This window comes from Narcine bancroftii, chromosome 2, assembly GCF_036971445.1.
Source record: "Narcine bancroftii isolate sNarBan1 chromosome 2, sNarBan1.hap1, whole genome shotgun sequence".
NCBI classification, from domain to species: Eukaryota; Metazoa; Chordata; class Chondrichthyes; order Torpediniformes; family Narcinidae; genus Narcine; species Narcine bancroftii.
Genome location: NC_091470.1, coordinates 77,758,640 through 77,779,698, shown reverse-complemented (window position 1 = coordinate 77,779,698; position 21,059 = coordinate 77,758,640). Strand labels below are relative to the sequence as shown.

Below are 21,059 nucleotides of genomic sequence, written 5' to 3'. Positions count from 1 at the left end.
TTGATATACACACCAGTGTTATGTCTCAAATATTATGGTGCCTGAAATGAGGGGACTATGTATCAAAAGTGCTGTAATTTCTACATGGTCAAACCAAAATGTATCCAAGTAACCTTGAATAAAATCTGGAATGTTCACTTCAATTACACATGAATTGTTTGACTGCAAATTTAAAAATGTGGAGTACGGAGGGGAAATAAAGTTAAAATAATTGTATTTTTCCCCAAACATTACGGAGGGCACTGTAGTTTATTATAAAATCCTCGGAGATGTTGACAGTCAGGAATTTGAAGTTCTTGACCCTGCCCACTACTGAGCCCTCAATGAGGACTGGGTCATCTTCCCCTGACTTCCTCCTGATTTTCCAACATTCTTCATTAAAAAAAACTGAATGAAAAATCTTTATGTAGCTAAATATTGGTAGAATTTCAAAAACGTGAAAATTATCACATCGTACTGAGAAATAAAAGCTTCATGAGAAAATTTATCCATCTGTAGCTAACCAGCGAGGTTGAGGATCATGTACTATTAATTGAGATTTGGAGATTTTGGACCAATGTGTTTTTGTGGGCAGATAGTGGCACTTCGTTCTTTACTTTTTAGTGGAGAACAGCTTCGCGAATTGAAAACAGACATCCCAAAAAGAGAATGGCTTTGGAATGAAAATTTGTAATTTGAAAACTTGTGTAGACCAGTGAAGCTGGAACTGGCTGTTGGCAAAATGCTGAACCTATTACAGTAACAAGACACAGGAAATCACATACAATCAAATGTCTAGGTGGAGAAATTACACTCTTATATGGATTAAGCAAGGAGCAATTCGATCAGAAATGAAGTGTAATGTGGATCCACAAGTCACTGTAAGAATGCAAGTCTTTCTTTTATTTTCCAAATACAAAGGCACTAATGAGGCACAAGCATAGACGGACACACAACCAAACCAAACTGCTCATAAAGCAAATATAATCGTGAAGTGCCAGTTGATGAAGGAGACAAAGACGATGTGGTCAAACAATAATCATGGCTCTTTGTCTCCTTCATCAACTGGCACTTCAATTTTATTAGCAGAAACTAACGGTACAATAATGAAAGACAATGGATGCATATACAGTTATATCCAAGGGGAATGTCTTTAACAGTAGAGATAATGCACAGCCAATGTTAGTACAGCAAGGCTAGCCGAAGGGAAGACAGGCAGCTTAGCAGAGATTCACCACAAATCGCAGGTTGAGAAGCACAGAGGATACCACGATAGGCAATCAGACACAGGTCACAGGAATCACAAGCACTCACCCTGATGGGTAGGCCACTAACCCAGTCTTTGAGTCACACGCAAGGCCACTGCTTCCAGAAACCGTGATCCCCAGAACCTTTTCCAGAGTCACCTGTGGAGAGAGGAAGGTCATTCAGACAAGCTTGGATCAGGGGCTTATGATGTCAGCTGTGCCTTCACACAGTTGAGGGAGTTACATCAACAGTTCATCTTCATGAATCTATGGCACAGTTAAATCAGCCAGGCAGTTATGCCCAGCTCATTAGTCTTCCCTGGTAAATTTGTCTCAGTAAAAACTTGTAAACTAACTTGAACCTTGTTCTTGCTGACTTTAGCTCAAATCAGTAAATGCCTTCAAAATTCTTATCCTTGATGGCAAATCCCAGCAAAATGTCATCACTAACTTTGTAACTTCCTCATTGGCATAAACCTCCAAGAATTCAAAACTCCTTTTGAGCTGGCTTCTTATGCACCCGCTAATTTCTTTCCCCACAGTTTTGGTGGAAATGACTTAGGCTGCCTAACTCCCAAATTCCAAAATCTTATACACCTCCATTTAGTCACTTTGTGCAGTAAGGGTCAAACTTTTGCCTGGTGAACTGAAGTCTTTTGGGATCTTTTAATCTGCTGAAAGCAATAGTTAAACATGTTGTTGAGACTAGCATTTGCAACAGTACCAAATGTTCATTGAAAAGACAGTGCAGCAACCGTGACCTTTCCAGCTTCCTGTGTGCGGATGCAGGGAACATATTAGGTACATTAGCCAACTTTCCAACATCTTACAACACAAGAGGATTCAGCCCATTGGATTCAAGCTAATTCCCAGCAGAACTGCTCCATTTCCCTATACCCAACCAATTTATTCTCTCACACATGCACGTCAAATTCTCCTTTGATTCAAGTTCAAGTATTAAAAATGCAGCGATAGAGGTCGTTTTGCAAGCAGACTAGTAAACATCTCATTTAGTGTTCAAAGTGTCAAGTGACAGGGAAAGGTTCCGTTGGAATGGAGTAAATGAAACATAATTTTATGATTTTGGGGTTCAGTCTGATAATGGCTGGAAAGAAATTGTCCTTAAATCTGGAGGTGTGTGATCTCACACATTCCTGATAGGAAGGAGAAGGGTGAAGAGAGTGGGACCAGTATGGGATGACTACTTTTCCCAAAGCAGCACGAGTTATTGATGGTGTTGATGAGAGAGAGAGTGTATGATAGACTAAGCTATGTTCACAAACCTCTGCAATTTCATGCGGTCTTGAGCAATTCTTGTGCCACTCAGTGACAGACACTGATAGGATTTTAATGGTGCATCTGTAGAACTAAGAAGCCATCTTCAGTGGTCAATTAACCTCCCAGCTCATCTTTGCAATGGCAGGGGAAAATCAGAGCAATTGTGGGAACCCTTCACAGAGAGAACATACAAATCCAACACTGTTCTGGATCAAACTTGGGTCCCTGCACATATAAAGTTGGACCACGAACTGCTGTTTCACCAAGCCAACTTCCTGTTCTGCCACTAAATTGCCTGATATCAAACACTTGCAATAAGCTGCCCAGAAGAAATGCTACAAGAGCAGCAAATTACCTTCACAAAATTAGTCACTGAAAGACCTACATCGCATTCAATTGTAACCATGGTCACAACATAGTATTGGTCGTGAACACTGCTCTCATACAGAATAACTGATAATTGGTCCACCAGGGAACTACATGTTTGCCAACCCTGGCATCAAGACACAGTCAGCACTCTGGTCAGAATTCAACTGGCAATTAACAAAACACTGACCAAGTAGCCCTCAATTCACAAGACTCACAATATCTTAAGGTCATAATGCATCAAAAACAAATAGTTTATTTGACAATAAAGTCTACATAATCTTTCTTAGACTTTGTTTATGCTTGCTCTTTGCCCCATGCCTGGTTTGGGATTTAAAAAAAAATCAACTATTGTACCTTGTCACCAAACAGAGAAAAGCAGATTGAACTTGATGTTGCAGAGACTAGACAGTAGCTCTCAGACATCTCCTCATACCTGCCCATGGACCATGACCCCACCTACAAACTTCAGGTCATGGTCTCCCATACCATCCCAGATCTCATCATTTCAGAATATCTCCCTTCCATGGCCCCCAACCCCATGGTGATTATATCTATCAGCTAGATCCATCACTAGGGAGATCCATCACTAGGGAGATCCATCACAAGATCCATCACTAGGGAGGTCCATCACTAGGGAAGTCCATCACAAGATCCATCACTAGGGAGGTCCATCACTAGGGAGGTCCATCACTAGGGAGGTCCATCACTAGGGAGGTCCATCACTAGGGAGGTCCATCACTAGGGAGGTCCATCACTAGGGAGGTCCATCACAAGGGAGGTCCATCACAAGGGAGGTCCATCACAAGGGAGGTCCATCACAAGGGAGGACCATCACAAGGGAGGTCCATCACATGGGAGGTCCATCGCAAGGGAGGTCCATCACAAGATCCATCACTAGGGAGATCCATCACAAGATCCATCACTAAGGAGATCCATCACAAGATCCATCACTAGGGAGGTCATTGTTGCTGCCTTTTCTTGGCCCACTGAATAACTCATCATACCCCAACGTTATGTTGTCTCCCATGACCCACACTATATTATCACATGCATTGAACAATGTACACATGCACCAAAATTTTTACTGCAGCAGAATGAGCAAGAATACATCCTGAATACTCCTTGGTTGCTCTCCACTACTTGAACAACTTCTATTTCCTTGGCCCCCACCATCTTATCACTATGGAAGCCCTGCCATTTAAAAAAAAACCCTCATTCCCCCATCAGAAAGGTCTTAGGACACTCTGTTTCCTTCTGGAACATAAATGCAGCCAGCTCCCCTCTAATGAAGTTGTCCTCCACTTGACAGAACTTACCTTGAACAACTTCTCTTTCGATTTTTCTCACTCTCTACAAACCAAACGTACAGCCCCAGCAACGCCAGCCTTTTGATTGTCAGCACCAATGCAGTCATGGATTTAGTGGAGAAAGTTGAAGAGGAGTGTCAGAGTACACAGACTGCATTGGAGCTGCCTCCTGCACCTGTGCTGAACTTGTCAATGTAATTAACTTTGCTACAAAGTTCCAACCCACTCGTCATATCCCATGCATCATTTCTGACATCTCTCACCTTTCAGGAGACAAATTATCCACTGATATTCACTATAAACCCATGTAGATGAATCAAGAGATTTACATCTGTGGAGGGCAAGATTGATGACGTTTAAGACCGGTGAGTCAGATCTCTACTGGAAATCCAGGTATGATCTACGGAAGGCTATCCGAGGGAAGGCAAATCCGAGGGAAATTGGAGACAGAGTCAGATACTCACCGGCTATGGCAAGGATTGGCAGGCCATTACATCCTGAAAAGCAACGAAGCCGATCACCATAATTGTCTGTGATGCTCCAATACCCGATGAGCTGAACACATTTTGCAGAGGAGAATTGAACGGTACCGATGAGAATCCCTGCAGAAGCTGGTGACCCAGTGATAGCTGTCTCTGAGGCTAACTTAGAACATCCTTCAAGATGGTGAACCCTAGGAAGGCATCAAGCCCTGATGGCGTATCTGGCAGGGTACTGAAAATCCGTGCCAACCAGCTAGCTGGAGTATTCACAAACATTTTCAACCTTTCATTGCTGCAGATGGAGGATCTCACCTGCTTCAAAAGGGCATCAATCATCCCGGTGCCTATGAAGAGCAGAGTGAGCCGCTTCAATGACTATCACCCAGTAGCTCTCACATCTTTCGTGATGAAACGGTTTGAGAGGTAGTTGAGCCAGTATTAATTTGTATCTAAGTAAAGATCTGGACCCACTGCAATTCACCTACCACCACAATCATTCCACAGCAAATGCCATCTCATTCAGCCCTGGATCATGTGTGTGTGTGTGTGTGTGTGTGTGTGTGTGTGTGTGTGTGTGTGTGTGTGTGTGTGTGTGTGTGTGTGTGTGTGTGTGTGTGTGTGTGTGTGTGTGTGTGTGTGTGTGTGTGTGATGATTACATTACAGTCCAGCCCAAAATCTAGAAAGTTACTTCAAAGTTCAGGCTTTCAAATTCAGTGTTTAAGTGAAGGCCTTTGAAATTTGATGCCCAGAATTAATGTTGAACTGATGGGAAGACTGGAGTTTTTGCTACTACAGACTCACGAATTCCCTTTGCGTTGCCTTTGAAGAAATGTCCATCCACATGAAATGTGGTCATAACATTCCTGGTCCTTTTGTAGGTGAGACTCCAACTGGGCAGCCTCCACAAAGCTTCCAAGACCCTGGCACCAGTCTCTCCAAGTGACATTCACTGTTGGTCACAATCAAATTAAAGGACTTTGCTTCCCAAAAAGACCCTCCTGGCATAGGTCAATCCACCAAAAAGGCCGAGTATTCACAGAACATGCTTTGCTCTGAATTCCACAAAAATGCCTGGCACAAAGAGCTGCTTTCAAAAAGCTGTTTCCTCTTCAGCCGTCAGCATGGTTCTCCCTTGTAAAATCAGTGTCTTTGAAAATATATCGAATTCTGGAACAGACTGTGACAAGCCTTCCCTCAGTTCTTCCAATGTATCGAATTATCGCTGGGCTGAAATTTGTGTTGTGTTTGTGAAATTTTAAAAATGTTAACTGTGACCATTCAGTCCCTCCTGTCTATAGTATCCCTTAAAGTGATAATCCCATTTTACTAAAATGGGAGCCTTTCATAACAGCAACACAAACATCAGGATATTTTTCATTTACTACAGCTCAGCTTTCAACACCATCATACCCTCAGTACTGGTCATCAAGCTTCAAAACCTGGGCCTCTGCACCTCCCTCTGCAACTGGATCCTAGACTTCCTTATCTGAAGACCACAGCCAATACGAATCGGAAACAACATCTCCTCCTCACCAACAATCAATACAGGCCCACCTCAAGAATGTGTGCTTAGTCCCACTGCTCTATTCACTCTACACCCATAACTGTGTGGCCAGGCACAATTCCAATGCCATCTACAAATTTGCCAATGACACCAAAGTCATCAGCAGGATCACAGATGGCAATGAGGACATGTACAGGAGGGAGATAGATCAGCAAATTGAGTGGTGTTAGCAAAACTGAATGTGGACTTCAAGAAGGGGAAATCAGGAGAACACAAACTAGTCCTCATCGAGGGGTCAGCGGTGAAAAGGGTCAAGAATTTCAAATTCCTGGGTGTCAACATCTCTGAAGATCTATCCTGGGGCCTCAATTCGATACAAAGGCTCACCAGCAGTTATATTTTCTGAGGAATTTGATAAGATTTGGTATGTCATCAAAGATTCTTGCAAATTTCTACAGGTGTACAAAGGAGCATTCTGACTGGCTGCATCACTGTCTGGTACGGAGATGCCAATGCACAGGACAGGAAAAGACTTCAAAGAGTTAAGAACTTGGCCTACGCCATCATGGGCACCAGCCTTCAGTCCAGTGAGGATACCTACAAGAGGCAGTGTCTTAAGAAAGGAGTCTCTATCTGCTAGGACCACCAGCACCCAGACCAAGCCCTCTTTACTCTGCTACCATTAGAAGACGAACAAAAACAGCTTCTTCCCCTCAGCCATCAGATTTCTGAATGGACAATGAACCACAGATACGACCTCTTCTCTTCTTCTTCTACTAATAAATGTTTTAAATTAATTTATAGCAATATTTGCCCCAGTAATGCTGCTGCAAAACAAAGAATTTTCTGACATGCTCATAATGATAAATTCTGATTCCCACAGCTACACCTCTTTGCACCATAGCTCTTGTAAACAGCATCACCCCTTTCTGTCAGTTCCTCCATCTCCTGCTGCATCAGCTCCTGAAGTGAGGTTTTCCTTTGCAGGATATTCAAGATGTCCCTCCTTGTCACCAAATACAGCATCCTCGCTACTGTTGATGATGGAGTCCTCGCCTGCATTTCCTCCATTTCTGTACTCACCCCACCTTTCCCCAGACAGTACAAAGATGGTCTTCCATTGGTTCTTATCTTTCACCCAATCAGCATTTTCCCTCACCACTATCGAGGAACCTGAAGCAGTTTCACGCGCACCTCCACCAATCTCGCCCATTGCTCTGATGTGGTCTCCTCTACATTTGCAAGACCAAACACTAAGTCATGTTCACTCACCTTCCCATTCCCTCAACAGCCTCTTCTGCTGTCAGAGTGAGGAAACTGAGGAACAGTACCCAACATCTATTACCCAACAACAATTTCAGCCAACTAACACCCTCTCAGTTCCTTTCCGTCTCCTTGTGACACACACATGCACACACCCTTCTTTCAAAACCCCTCCCTCAAACCCCAGTTAACCTGTTTCATTCCCCTCTCCCACCCCACTCCATCAGCCCATCATCCTCTACTGTTCCCACAGCACTCCCTTATCTGGCTCCATGCATGCTTTCCTTTCTCAGCAGACTCCATTATCTGCAGCCCTTTGCTTCCCCACATCACCTCCCAGCCTCTGACTCTACACCCTTGCCTCCTCCAACTGCCCATCAATCCCCTTTCGATCCACCTTTCCCTTGCCAGCTCATTCCATCACCTCCTTACGTTAACCCTCACCCTTTTGCACCTTCAGTTGCGGTTAAGGGTCTTCACCCGAAACATCAACAATCTCTTTCCCTCCACAAGACGCTGCCTGACCTGCTGAGCTCCTCGTTTTTTTTTTGCTTTGGATTTCCGCTTCTGCAGTCTCTTGGGTCTTCATGGAGATGCCGCGAGTTGGGAGACCAGAAGAAGACAGAATAAGAGATGAAAAATTAACACAGGCTGACACAGCTTTCTTTAACAGGATGCCTTGGAATGAGGATAATGATTTCTAAGACAACACAAGAGACTGCAGATGCTGGAATCTGGAACAAAGTGTAGGAGGAACTCAGCAGCAACTGGGGGAAGGAATCGTCACTGTTACTGGTTGAGGTTTTTCATTGAAATCATTTCATCAACAGAGAAGGTTAAGCGTTTTGTTCTCCTTAGATGCTGCTTGACCTGTTGAGTATTCTAGAAATTTCTGTTCTCACTTCAAATGTTGAGCTCCTGAAGTACCGGTATTTTTCTCGAGCAGTGCAAAGGTGCTGTTAGTGTAGGGAAATATCCCAAGGTTCTGCGCTGGATTTTGATGAGAAAGCACCCAACCCTGGACCAAAAGCCACAGTCAGACAGCCCGCCGAGAGTTTGGAGAAGTTACAAAGAGATGTATATAGGGAGAGGGGCTAGAAATGGCCAGCACAGCCTTGATTGGAATGGCTGCACAAAACAAATTGTCCATGATTGTTGAAGGAAAAGCCAGGGTTGGAGATTTTAGAGAATTACACAGCAAGAAGTGTTAATGTTGGGAAGGACAAAGTCATCGTGGGATTGAAATCAAGGTGCTGCCTGGACAGACAGAATATTTAGCGAGGAGTGAAGCACTGGGAGAAGGAGTTCAGGTGTGGGTTGGGATATAATGGTCGTGTTCTGGATGATTTGAAAATTCTGAAAGGTGCAAGATGTTCTCTCCACCTACCCTATCTCCTCCCTTTTCACTTGCTTTAACCCGTCCTCTCCTGCCTGCAATTCAAGTCTCTCTTCCTCTCTACTGACCACAGCTTCCTGCCTCAATTATTCCTAGCCACCATCTCCAACCATATAAGTTGGTCTCCCACCTGCCAATCCAATAACTTAGAAATTCTGCTGATCATACATGTGCCTGTATTACTGGGGCATTTCCCAAAAAAAACCCACATGGCCCAGTTCACCATTCCATCTGCCTGAAATATTTCATCAAGTTGCTGGCAATTTATGATGTGCATTTCAATGTGAATCAACACTGATTTTTGTAGTGTTCAGGAACTTTACTTTACACAGTCACATCCATTCGTGGTCCTTGTCAAACATAAAAACTTAACCTGCTACATCTAAAGTGGGACATTCCTAACAGGCTGACCTTGGAAGGAAGCACAGTGAGTGATGTTATCCCACTGGATGCTGCACCCTCAGGTTACACTCACAGAGACAAGCACCCCAGTGCAAACTTAAACTGTTTCAAGTCTAACAGACTGACAATTATTTTGGCTCCAGCAAGAACTTGGTAATGCACAATATGGAAAAAAGGATTTAGCTGCTCAAAGGGTCACAGTTAACCATATAACCATATAACCATTTACGGAGCAGAAACAGGCCATGTTGGCCTTTCGAGTCCACATCGGTTCACTGATTTTGTGCGTCCCGTTCTTCTTCTTCTTAACCAGGGTCTCAATATCTCTTGAAAACCAAGGTTCCATACACCTTCCGTACATCTTACCTGTAATTCAGATCCTTTATATTAAAAAAGTTAGACAGAGTTTAATCATTTGCATTCTTTCAAGCAAAACGCTAAGAATAAAACTGGCAAAGTCAATCAAGTAACATCATTATAACAATAAAATTCTATTCAATTTGTACTTTTTAAAAACACAAATAGCACTTCTCATAACAGTTGCAATGTGTTTAATCTTTAAAAGGAGTGAGAAAATAAACTAACTTTGCACAATATAAAGACGTGTATATCACCTTATAAGGGTTGTTTTAACAAAATGCTGAATTCCAAGAAAGATGCTTCAATCCTTCCCTCAGAACAGATGTAACCCTCTCAGGTGCACTAAACTTTACTTCATCCTTTTGGAAATTTATTCTGTGCATTCATTTCTTACTTATCAAGATAAAGCAAGAGGCCATTTGGCCTTTGGGTGCATGCCAGCAGAAGAATCCCATCAGACTCATTCTCCCTCTCCAATCTCCTTCAGTGACATGATTCTGTTAGCGCTCACCAACATCACTGGGCAATTCCTAGTCATGAACTGATCCGATAGAACTTCTTTGGAATGCAGGAGGAAACTAGGCCACCCAGGGCAAACTCACATGGTCATGGTGAGTTTGTGCAAACTCCACACAGAGAGCACCAGAAGTTAGGATTCACCCCAGGTCACTGGAGCTATGAGGCAGATTGGTGCCCCTGTATTACATCTAATATTTCCATTCATCAATTTTTTTTAAATAGAACTCTGTCCATTGTTAGGACCTAGGACAGTGAAAACACATGAATGCTTAACGTATCCACACGTCTGACAATTTTAAATTCAGGTAATTCAAGAACCCTGCCTATGCAATGGCTTACACCTTTATCATACATGCTGAAATGTTCTTAGCAATCCTCACTGATTGTGGTCTGGAGGTGAGGAAATCCATGATCCAATTACACAGTGGGGTGTAGAGTCCCAGGTCTTGGAGTCCACAATCCACAAACACCTCCAATTGCTTCTTCCAATTTTGTGATAGTGTGAGGGAGCTGGCTACATCAGTGGAAGACACTGGTGAGTGACACAGGTTTTTGGGGGAGAGTTACTGAGCAACAGTCCGAATGAGCTCAATTAACACCAGTGCAGATCATCAGTATCACAAGGTACCGGAGAAAGGAGTTACTGAGAGACACAGAGGAAGCTGGATTAACACTAGTGGAGATCCAATTAGTATCACAAGGTGCTGGGGGAGAGAGGTTACTAAGTGACAGGGGTTTAACATCAATGAAGAAACAGTCAGTACACCAGCATGCTGGTGAAGGGACTTACTGGTTGGCATTATGAATGAGCTGGATTAACATTAAGATGCCATTTCCACAGCTCTCATTAACAACAGCCTTTTGCTACTTGTACGGCACACACTCGGATTCAAGTACCCAGAGGAAGCAGAGTCAAACGTGAACAGTTCTTCTGGAAATTCCTCTCAATTACACCCACATCTAAAACTTCATGAACAATTCCCTTAAATACAGTTTGCCGCTGCCATCAGGAACTGCTGGATTCCGTGGTTCAGTGGGAGGAACCACTAGAAAAATCATATTTTGGCATTGTTTTGGTTTCTAACATGAGATTGCAGCTCTTACTAACCTTTTTTTAAAAAAAAACAAGGAACACTAAACTATTGCCACAATATAAGTCAGAAATCTGTCATAGCTCACAACTGCAAAATTCCCCAATGTCAAATGCACTTTATCTCCATGTTCTTTATCGACCACAGTTCAGCATTTAAGACCATCATTCCCTCAAAGCTGATCAGCAAACTCCGAGACCTGGGACTCTACACCCCACTGTGTAATTGGATCATGGATTTCCTCACCTCCAGACCACAATCAGTGAGGATTGCTAAGAACATCTCCTCCACAATCTCTATCAGTACCGGAGCACCACAGGGCTGCTTTCTTAGCCCCCCTGCTCTACTCACTCAGTACGACAGCACCATCTACAAATTCGCTGACGATACCACTGTAGTGCTTTGTATAAAGGAGGGGGATGAGTCGGCATACAGGAGGGAGACTGAAAACGTGGCTGAATGGTGCACCAACAACAACCTTGCACTCAATGTCACCAAAACTAAGGAGCTGATTGTTGATATCAGGAAGGAAAAACCAGATGTGTATAATCCAGTGATCAGTGGAGGGGAAATCAGAGGTGATTCCTGGGAGTCACTATCTTGGAGAATCTTTCCTGAAGCCAACTCAGTAATGGCATCATGAAGAAAACACGTCAGTGCCTTGACTTCCTCAGGACTTTGCAAAGGTTTGGTATGATGTTAGAAACCCTGGCAAATTTCTACAGATGTGTGGTGGAAAGTGTGCTGACTGGCTGCATTGTGGCCTGGTATGGGGAAACCAATGTCCCTGAGCGAAACTCCAGCAAAAGGTGGTGAACACAACCCAGGACATCAAGGGCAAAACCCTCCCCACCATCAAGAACATCTACAGGGAACGCTGCCATCGAAGAGCAGCAGCGATCATCAAGCATCCACACCACCCAGCTCTGTTCTCACTGCTAGGGGTCACAAGACTCACACCACCAGGTTCAGGAACTGCTGCTACCCGTCCACCACCAGACTCCTCAACAACAAACTCAATCAGAGACTCATTTAAGGACTCTCACTTGTGCCCTTTATTGTTTGTTTTTACTCTTCTTTATATTACAGTCAGTTGTTTACATTGTTTGTGTGTGTACATTGTGTACAGTTTGTTTTGCACAACCAATAAGTGGTAATTCTGTCTGGCCCGCAAGAAAAAGAATCTCAGGGTTGTATGTGATATCATGTATTTATTATCAGAATCAAAAAATCCAGCTCTGAAATTGCTAAATGTGTGAGCCTAAAGATGATTGTATCAGCCTGAAGCCTCCAGGTTCACCAGACTGAACATGTCATCACGACGGTAGTGGCCCCATTGATACTGAGGATTGACAATAGGTTAGCAAATCTTAGGAAGTGCTATGGAAAAGCAATGAACGTTGGGGGTGTACGGAAAGTAGAGCTCACCAAGCACAGCTCAGATTTGGATGAATGCAAAAATCACAAAGAAAAGAATCAGTTGCAAAAGTGACAAGAGGATTGTTCTACAAGTTGGTCTTGTAATTAATTAGGGCCAATTGATCAGTGGGGGAAAACCAGGATGAAAAGCTTGCAACTGATCAAGTTCAACTTGGGACAGAAACTTGGAGAAGATTACAGATTTATTTTAATGGATGGTCTGGTAGTTGGGTTCAAGTCCATACATCAGTCAAGCTATTAAGCAGCAAATGCATAGTTGAGGTTTCAGTTTCTGAGCATTGCACCCCCCCCCACCCCAAGTTTTTTTTCTCCACAAATCATAGTTTCACTGGCCATTGGCACCTTGATTTGGATCAGGCTCTTCTTTAGCCTTGTCTAATTTTACATGATTATCCAACACGTACTGGGATTATATTGGCAGGTTCAACCGAATGTTTCCAAAAGAAGGTGCACTTATGATTGGGAGTATGTTAATGTGAAGTTAGGTGTTAGGGTTTTATTGAGGAGCGGGGGGGGGGGGTTAGTGGTAAAATGTTAAAGACTTTGATCTTCACCTTTGCTATATAAAGGCACGGTTTGACCTACTGAGTTTCTCCAGTATTTGTGTGTTTTTTTACTTAATCACAGTGTCAACAGAATCCTGCGTTTTACCCCTTGATTTGAGGATTAATGACTCATGTTAAGGATTAAGATTTGGGATTTGATTTTTAGGTGTTAGATGTACAGTTAGCAGTTAGGAATTAGGACCAAAGAATTTGGAACAGGGTATATTAGGGATAAGGGGACAAGGTTTGTTTTAGGAATGTCCACTTTGTATTGCATGAAGGAGACAGCATCTATTCGAGTGTGCTACCAGGAATTGATGAATTAATTAAAAATGACTGGGTTTGCGCATTAACTGATGTAAATTTCGCCCCATTTTGTAATTGTGATGGATCTGGGAGAGTTGAGGGGAATGTGGGAAAAATAAAATGGGATTACTACAGATGGATGGCTGATGGTTGGAAATGGAGTCAGTTGGCCAAAGGATCCTTGACTTTCTCAGTCAGTACGAATTGGAAACAATATCTCCTCCTCACTGCTCATCAACACAGGTGCACCCCAAGGATGGGTGCTTAGCCCACTGCTCTACTCGTTATACACCCACGACTGTGTGGCCAGGCACAATTCCAATGCCATCTACAAATTTGCTGATGACCCCACAGTTGATGGCAGAATCACAAACGGAAATGAGAAAGCATAAAGGAGGACAATAGATCAGGTTATTGAGTGGTACCACACCAACAACCCTGCACTCAATGTTAGCAAAACCAAGGAGATGATTGTGGACTTCAGAAGAAAGTCTGTAGAACATGACTCAGTCTTCATTGAGGGCTCAGTAGTGGAGAGGGTCAAGATCTTCAAATTCCTGGGGATCAGCATCTTCGAGGATCCGTCCTGGAGCCTCCACATTGATGCAATCACGAAGAAGGCTTGCCAGCAGTTATACTTTGCGAGGTGTTTGAAGAAATTTGGTATGCCACCAAAGACCCTCGAAACCTTCTACAGGATTTACCGTGGAGAGCATTCTGGCTGGTTGCATCCCTGTCTGGAACAGAGGCATTAAATCTCATGACAAAAAAAACTCCAGAGGGTTGTTAACTCATCCTGCGACATCACAAGCATCAGACTTCACTACTTCGAGGACATCTACCTGAAGCGGAGTCTTAAAAAAGCAGCCTCTATCCTCACCACCACCACCCAGGCCATGCCCTCTTCACTCTGCTACCATCGGAGAAAAAAGATACAGGAGCCTCAAGACGAGCACTCAGCTTCTTCCCCGCTGCCATCAGATTCCTGAATAATCAATGAACCAAAGATACTGCCTTCCTTTTCGTGCACTAATTTTTAAATGTATTTTTGTAAGATGGTTAGAATATGTATATTTGCACTGTGAGGCTGCTGCCAAACACCGAATTTCATGACTTGTTCATGACTATAAATTCTGATTCTGAAAAGGGGGTCATTTCTGTGGTGGATGAATCTATGACAGTTTAAACATCTGTCTGAATGATTCTTTCTCTTCCTCTTTGGTTGACTGAACTCTCTACTTGATCCATTCTCCAGCTGTGGCTCAAAGGGTAGCCCAGACACCCGAGTCAAACAGTTCGAGCTATAAATCTTCATTCGAGATACGAGCACAGAAATCTGGACTGATATAATTCTCCACACAAGCCAGGTTGATAAGCTCAGGCTCTTCCAAACGTGGAACTGTTTTGAAGGGCAAACAAGAAGAGGCAGGAGCATGAGAGAGCCGTATGCACCCTCACAAAGCCTGTTCAACAAAACCACAGCTGATCTCTCCATTCTGAAAACAGCCTTTCTCTACTCCTTGCACTTGTGGAGGCAGAGGGATGGTGAAAGTTTCAGGTCAAGACTCTACATTCCTCTGCCTTGACAGATGGGGTCTGACCTGCTGAGTTCCCCTAACAGCTGGTTTTCCACATCTGCATCTCTTACCTCCCTTTCACTACTCCCTTCTATTTATTCCTACTTAGCCAACTTTCCACCTGTACTGCTTCAGTTCCTATTATTCTACAACCTCCAATCTTGAAGACACTTAGCACTTTATGAAATGCCTTTTGAAAGCATGTGTATATTACATCAACTATATTTCTCTTATTGACCCTTTCTGGGGCTTTTCCATAAACAACTGTCACATGATATGGTGACTTTGGAAATCAATCCTCATTTTGACCAAGAGACGTCTGCTTCTCACTGTCCCATAGTCCTGAAGACCTGTGGTCATGTTTCACCCTCGTGAATGGTGAGACCCAGAAAATCCTGCAATCTATGCAATACCTCGACAAATGATCAGCAGAAATCGAAGCAGCTGTATCCACATCCATTCTAGACCATTATTTACATCGAGGGGAGCAAATTCAAAACTGCTACTAGAGCTCAAGCAAAATGTGGCTTGAACAGCAGTGGTAGGCACATACAGAACCTCATGAATTGCACCTCTCCATGTCGTTTCAGGTCAAAGCAGAACAGCCCTCCAGTTTCAGGCAGGCAGCCATGAAGGGTGACACCCCAGATACAGGTAGAGTGACTGTCACTCCAAATACAGGCAGGACGATGGAGGAACTGCCATATTTCCCTGCAGAGTGAGCTGTGAACTCTGACCCTCCACATACAGCCTGTGACTCTCTGCAACATTCCAGATGCATGAAAGGCAACCGGATGGTTGCGAGCGGCTGAGACTGGCGGTCAGCTGTGGCACCCTCCTGATACGCGCAGCATCGGCGGCGAATTACGGTACAGATACACGGCGCGAACGATGACATTCTGGACACAAGCTGAGTTACGAAGTGTGAGGTTTCCGCTACATAGCATAAATAATCACGCTGCAGCTTGAGGAGGGTGCAAATCACAGCCACATTGTTGGCGACCCGGAGACCAGGACCAACCCTGAGAAATTCTGCACTCCTCGGACAGAACTCAGCGCCAGGAGACGAATGCAGGCTCAGCAATAAAACAAAACGCCTTCCCTGGTTTGTCACGGCAAGTTGCTCTCTCTGCTGGGCGATCGCTATATATGGATGAGGAGCTGTGCCGACTGGACGCAACATTCATGCAGCCTGCCCCACATAACCTGTCGCCACTCTTGCATGCAAACATCTAAGTCTATCATTCAATTATTTGCTCAATTGTTCCAGCACATGGACCTCTCCTGCCAGCCCCAGCTCCCCCGATCGCCTTCTGCCGGATGACACCCCGAGCCGGTCTCGACTTGCACTGTGTTGCACTCACCTTGAGCGCGTTGCTCTCGATAAAATAACGGGTTGCATTTAATGCAGTCCTTTGCAAAGGCGATGCACGGCTGCAAGTGACGTGTTGCATTGGCTCGCTCGCGGGAGACGCTCACCTTATCTGCGATGTTCTTCCCTGCGCCGTGGTGTTTGCTCCTCCGCAGCTTGAGCGAAGGAGAGCGCAGCAGCTTTTTAATCCTCGTCGTGATGGTGTCAGTTCCGACATCGGCCATCGTTCCTCAGACGCCCCCCTCCAGATCAGAAGCCTCCTGCACCGCTCCGCTCACAGCGCTCACTCCAGCCGGGCGTCTGAGGAGCGGCCCGACCTGGTCCCTCTCGCCTGCATTTCCCACCCCGGAGCAGCGCTGGGTCAGGCGAACGAGCCCGGCCGGGGTCTTTGACATAGACGCTCCCTATCCCCCGACCGGACAGAGACCGGCCCGGTGCCGATCAGCTCGGACGCCACGGAAATATCGCCCCTTCCGTCAGGGGGACAACATTACACACACAGCGTCGGGTACAGGCGCACTGTGCGGGCGGACACGCGGCGTGATTCACCCTCGCTCCATTCTGCACCAGGGCATGGCGAATCCACCCAAATTCCCCTCAGCGGGGCCCATTACCAAGGTTCACCGCAACCCCACGTGTAGGCAGAGCCACCCGAATGATTTTAGAGTCAACTGAACGTGACCCAGTGAGACCATCAACGTCCACGTCCAGTGGTGCACGCACTTGTGAACATTGCACGTCCAATGGTACACAGACAACCGGACATTAGGTACGTCCACTTAAACAGACAACACACATCATTCACGCTCAGACATCCAGACAATGATGGACATCACAGGCAACTGACTGCACATGACAGATGACAACGGCAGGAACAAATGACAACTGTGCAACAGACTGAAACGAGCCCAATTTCACACTGTGCCTCAACCACCTCCACCCGTGCACATTGTTCTTCCCCTCACAGTAATGCATGTTACAGTCACATTTGCACTCTCACTGATTATAGACACACACTGGACCTAGACTATTTACCCAGACTCTTTCATAGGTTTTCTTCTTCTTTGGCTTGGTTCGCGGACGAAGATTTATGGAGGGGGTAAATGTCTACGTCAGCTGCAGGCTCGTTTGTGGCTGACAAGTCCGATGCGGGACAGGCAGACACGGTTGCAGCGGAAAATTGGTGGGTTGGGTTTTTCCTCCTTTGCCTTTTGTCAGTGAGGTGGGCTCTGCGGTCTTCTTCAAAGGAGGTTGCTGCCCGCCGAACTGTGAGGCGCCAAGGTGCACGGTTTGAGGCGATATCAGCCCACTGGCGGTGGTCAATGTGGCAGGCACCAAGAGATTCTTTAGACAGTCCTTGTACCTTTTCTTTGGTGCACCTCTGTCACGGTGGCCAGTAGAGAGCTCGCCATAGAACACGATCTTGGGAAGGCGATGGTTCTCCATTCTGGAGACGTGACCCACCCAGCGCAGCTGGATCTTCAGCAGCGTGGACTCGATGCTGTCGACCTCTGCCAAGATGGTGCAAACCCCAACCCCTGCAATTGGCAGCTGGGTGTCGAAGTTTGTGGGTGCAAAGGAACTGGCTGGAAAATACCACCCCAACACCACCGCTGCCTGCAAGTAGGAACTCTGAAGGAAAACCACGGAAGCAAATCATGTCAGCCAGAGGAGAGGTGTCATGCCAGGGAGGTCAGTCCGACCAAGTTGCTGGATGGAGCTCACACAATTAAAGGTGGCTGCTTGGGTGGCTCCAGCTCAGAACCACTCAGCAAGCAGCTGGGGACCGGGTCAGAGAACCAGGAATCATGTCCAGAAACGATGAAGTTGTAATGGCAAACAGGCCTCTTGCAAGGACTCGGGCACCAACGACATCCCGACACTTCAGGGTCGAGGGGGTGCAATTTGGAGACGTCAAGCTCAGGATCACAACAGGCCATGCAGCTACAGAGGTTAATGGGGCCCGAAAGGCACTCTCTTTTCCTCTTTCTTGCCGAATTAGTTGGTGACACTTTGTCTGCCTTCTCAGGGCAAACAAATAAAAGATTTTTGTGTGGGACAATAAATAGAATCCTGAATCTAATGCTACAGGATAATCACACCACAGATACACATTATGCCCAGTACAGGATGGATTGTTCAGGAATTTAAATCTGGTCACGTTTAGTGGAGCATGTTAAACACATTATGTAGACAAATTCAGTGAATGGATATTGGGTTTGGGGCACAGCCCTCTCTGATGCAAGCTCCTGACTGTGAACCACTAGACTATTACACGCCAGGAACCACGATTGCACTGATCTGTGAAAAGTCAGACATTAATGTGTTGAGATCCCTTCAATCCCTTCATCCCAAATGAGGCTAAAATTTGAAAGCCAATACCCTCACTCACTTAAAAAGGAAATTTTAGGGAAATGACTCAGACGGCAGAGCAATGATATGAACCTTGGAGCAGCAAGGCCTGGTCGTCTCTCCTCACACCACGCGTCTTTGCTAGTGATTAATCAACATTGGAAAGGGTAGGAATTCAAGCCAACCAGGCCACCAAGGACACAAACTGAACCAACAGGTACCATTCTAATGAAGGAAGATAGCTGATTGTAATTTAACATCTTAGGAGCAGGAGTTGGAAGAGAATGGTGAAGAGATTTAATAAAGTTAGTCAATTATATTTTCTTTGCAAAAATGCACAATGGTAAGATTATTGCAACATTTCTAGCAAGGATACAGCTGTCGAGCAAGTGAACAAATGCAGCACATTGGTGAACCGACAGATTGTGGCAAATTTCTATCGCAATCTCTACACATTAGTATCAACTATTGCAAGGGAAGGCTGTGGACATCATGCATCTCTCAGGAAAAGGTACACATCATCCACAACAATACAACCAGAAATCCAGACACAGCTTGTCTCATGGCCAGACATCATGGGGAGTAGTTTGTCACAAATTATCATGTGCATCAGTTTGAGGAAGAAATGCTGACTCAGCAGATCACTTAACTTCATCAGGGCCAAACAATTTAAATCCCCCCCACTCCCCAATCTTCCCCTACTCATGAGAATAGGCTGTTGGAGAGGCTCATTAGCTTGTCACAGATGTTCATGACCAAATTTAACACTTGCCTGCATTGAGATTAGGACATTATTGGCTTCTCCCTGCTCAAGTTGTCATGCAGTTAAAGAAATTCAGAGATGGAGGAAATGGAAACACTCAGCAACCTCCTGTCCCGATCAGCCTCTTATTTTCCACACTCTGTGCATCAAACCCTACGTGCTACAGTCACTGAACCCCACCTGTGTCATTGATTTTTAGAACTCCTTGTTTGCAAATAGCTCCACACTATATAACCCTCATGAACCATATTCAAGATGTTCATTGATCTTCCATTCTATACCTATTATGTAATCTCAGTGTTCATTATTTCACCATTAGCGACTGTTTGGACCCTGAACTCTGAGCAGTATAGATCTCGAGAGAGAATTTCACAGAAGAACCCTTATGACTATTTAAAAAATTACAACTCTTCATTCCCTTGTCTTCTAAGACTCAACCCAAGGTGTGCCTATTTTACCGAGATAATACAAACAGGTGCATTTTCATTCAGACTTCAAATTGCAGAACCTATTCTCCCTGTGTGTAGTTTACCAAGCTATTTGGAGATTTAAATTTAACTTTATTTGTTACAAGATACTGAGAGATAGTCTGATCACAGAAGAGCCCATTACTAATAGTTATACAGCTGTGTAAATACCATAGTTGAAGAGAGCAGGATTGCAATGAAATGAAAACTCAATGAGCACCAAACAAGGGCAGCACGACAGCACCATTTATGGGGTTCATTCAGGAGCCTGATCAGTAGAGGGCAGAACGCGTCTTTAAGATTGTGGTGAATGGTTTCACACTCTTAAGCCTTCTTCCCATTGGGAGGGGTGGGGGGGTGGCGGGGAAGAAGAAGAAGAGTACATCTGAGGTGTTGGCCATCTTTCCTAGGAAGCAGGAGATGTGAATGGAGCCCTCGTGGGAAAGGAAAGTTTGCGTAATGATCTGAGCTGCATTCACCACCTTGTAGACCAATAAACATAGACAACAATAACCAGTTTTGTCAAAACGCCTCTGGTAAATTATATGATCAATGTAGAACCCAATTCATTAAGAAAATGACAGGGAATGAACTTGATCAGACTTCCAGAGCCAATGACATCAACCTTATGAAGGCTGTTGTACTACTCACTTTATAATCAAAGTCCCAAGAATAACCAAAATGACATGGGGTAGATAAATATCAAATGAGGATTGTATTTGTTTCTGATTAAGATGCCCTTTTAACCAAACTGATGTTCATCTGCTTAGGAGATCTGCATCGTGTTGGCATCATAGTCTCCTAATTATCCTCACGTGGTTAACTTGAGATGATTTCTGGTGAATACGCACAAAGAATCAGCAAGGACAGGCGAGCAAAGACAAGACTGAGAATGAGTAAAGAAACAAATCCCCAGAATTCCCGATGTTAATGGAATGGAGGGAGAAATATGGCCTCTGGGCAGAACAACAGAATGAATCAATGTCATTTCACACAAAGCATGCTTTGTAATCTGGTCAATTAGGCCTTGAGCAACAAA

The 21,059-nt window shown here is 44.6% G+C and overlaps 1 protein-coding gene across 1 annotated transcript in view; it reads right to left on the bottom strand.

Annotated features, from left to right (window-relative positions):
- Nucleotides 1-16,899, bottom strand: part of mapkbp1 (mitogen-activated protein kinase binding protein 1) — a 179,907-nt gene extending 163,008 nt beyond the window's left edge. Inside the window, exons 1-2 of the mRNA XM_069917172.1 lie at nucleotides 16,546-16,899; nucleotides 1,294-1,385 (exon numbers count right to left, since the gene is read on the bottom strand). Of these exons, the coding sequence (XP_069773273.1) occupies nucleotides 1,294-1,385; nucleotides 16,546-16,662 (209 nt within the window). The 5' untranslated portion in view covers nucleotides 16,663-16,899. The remainder of the gene's footprint in view (nucleotides 1-1,293; nucleotides 1,386-16,545) is intronic.
- Nucleotides 16,900-21,059: the final 4,160 nt, after the last annotated feature.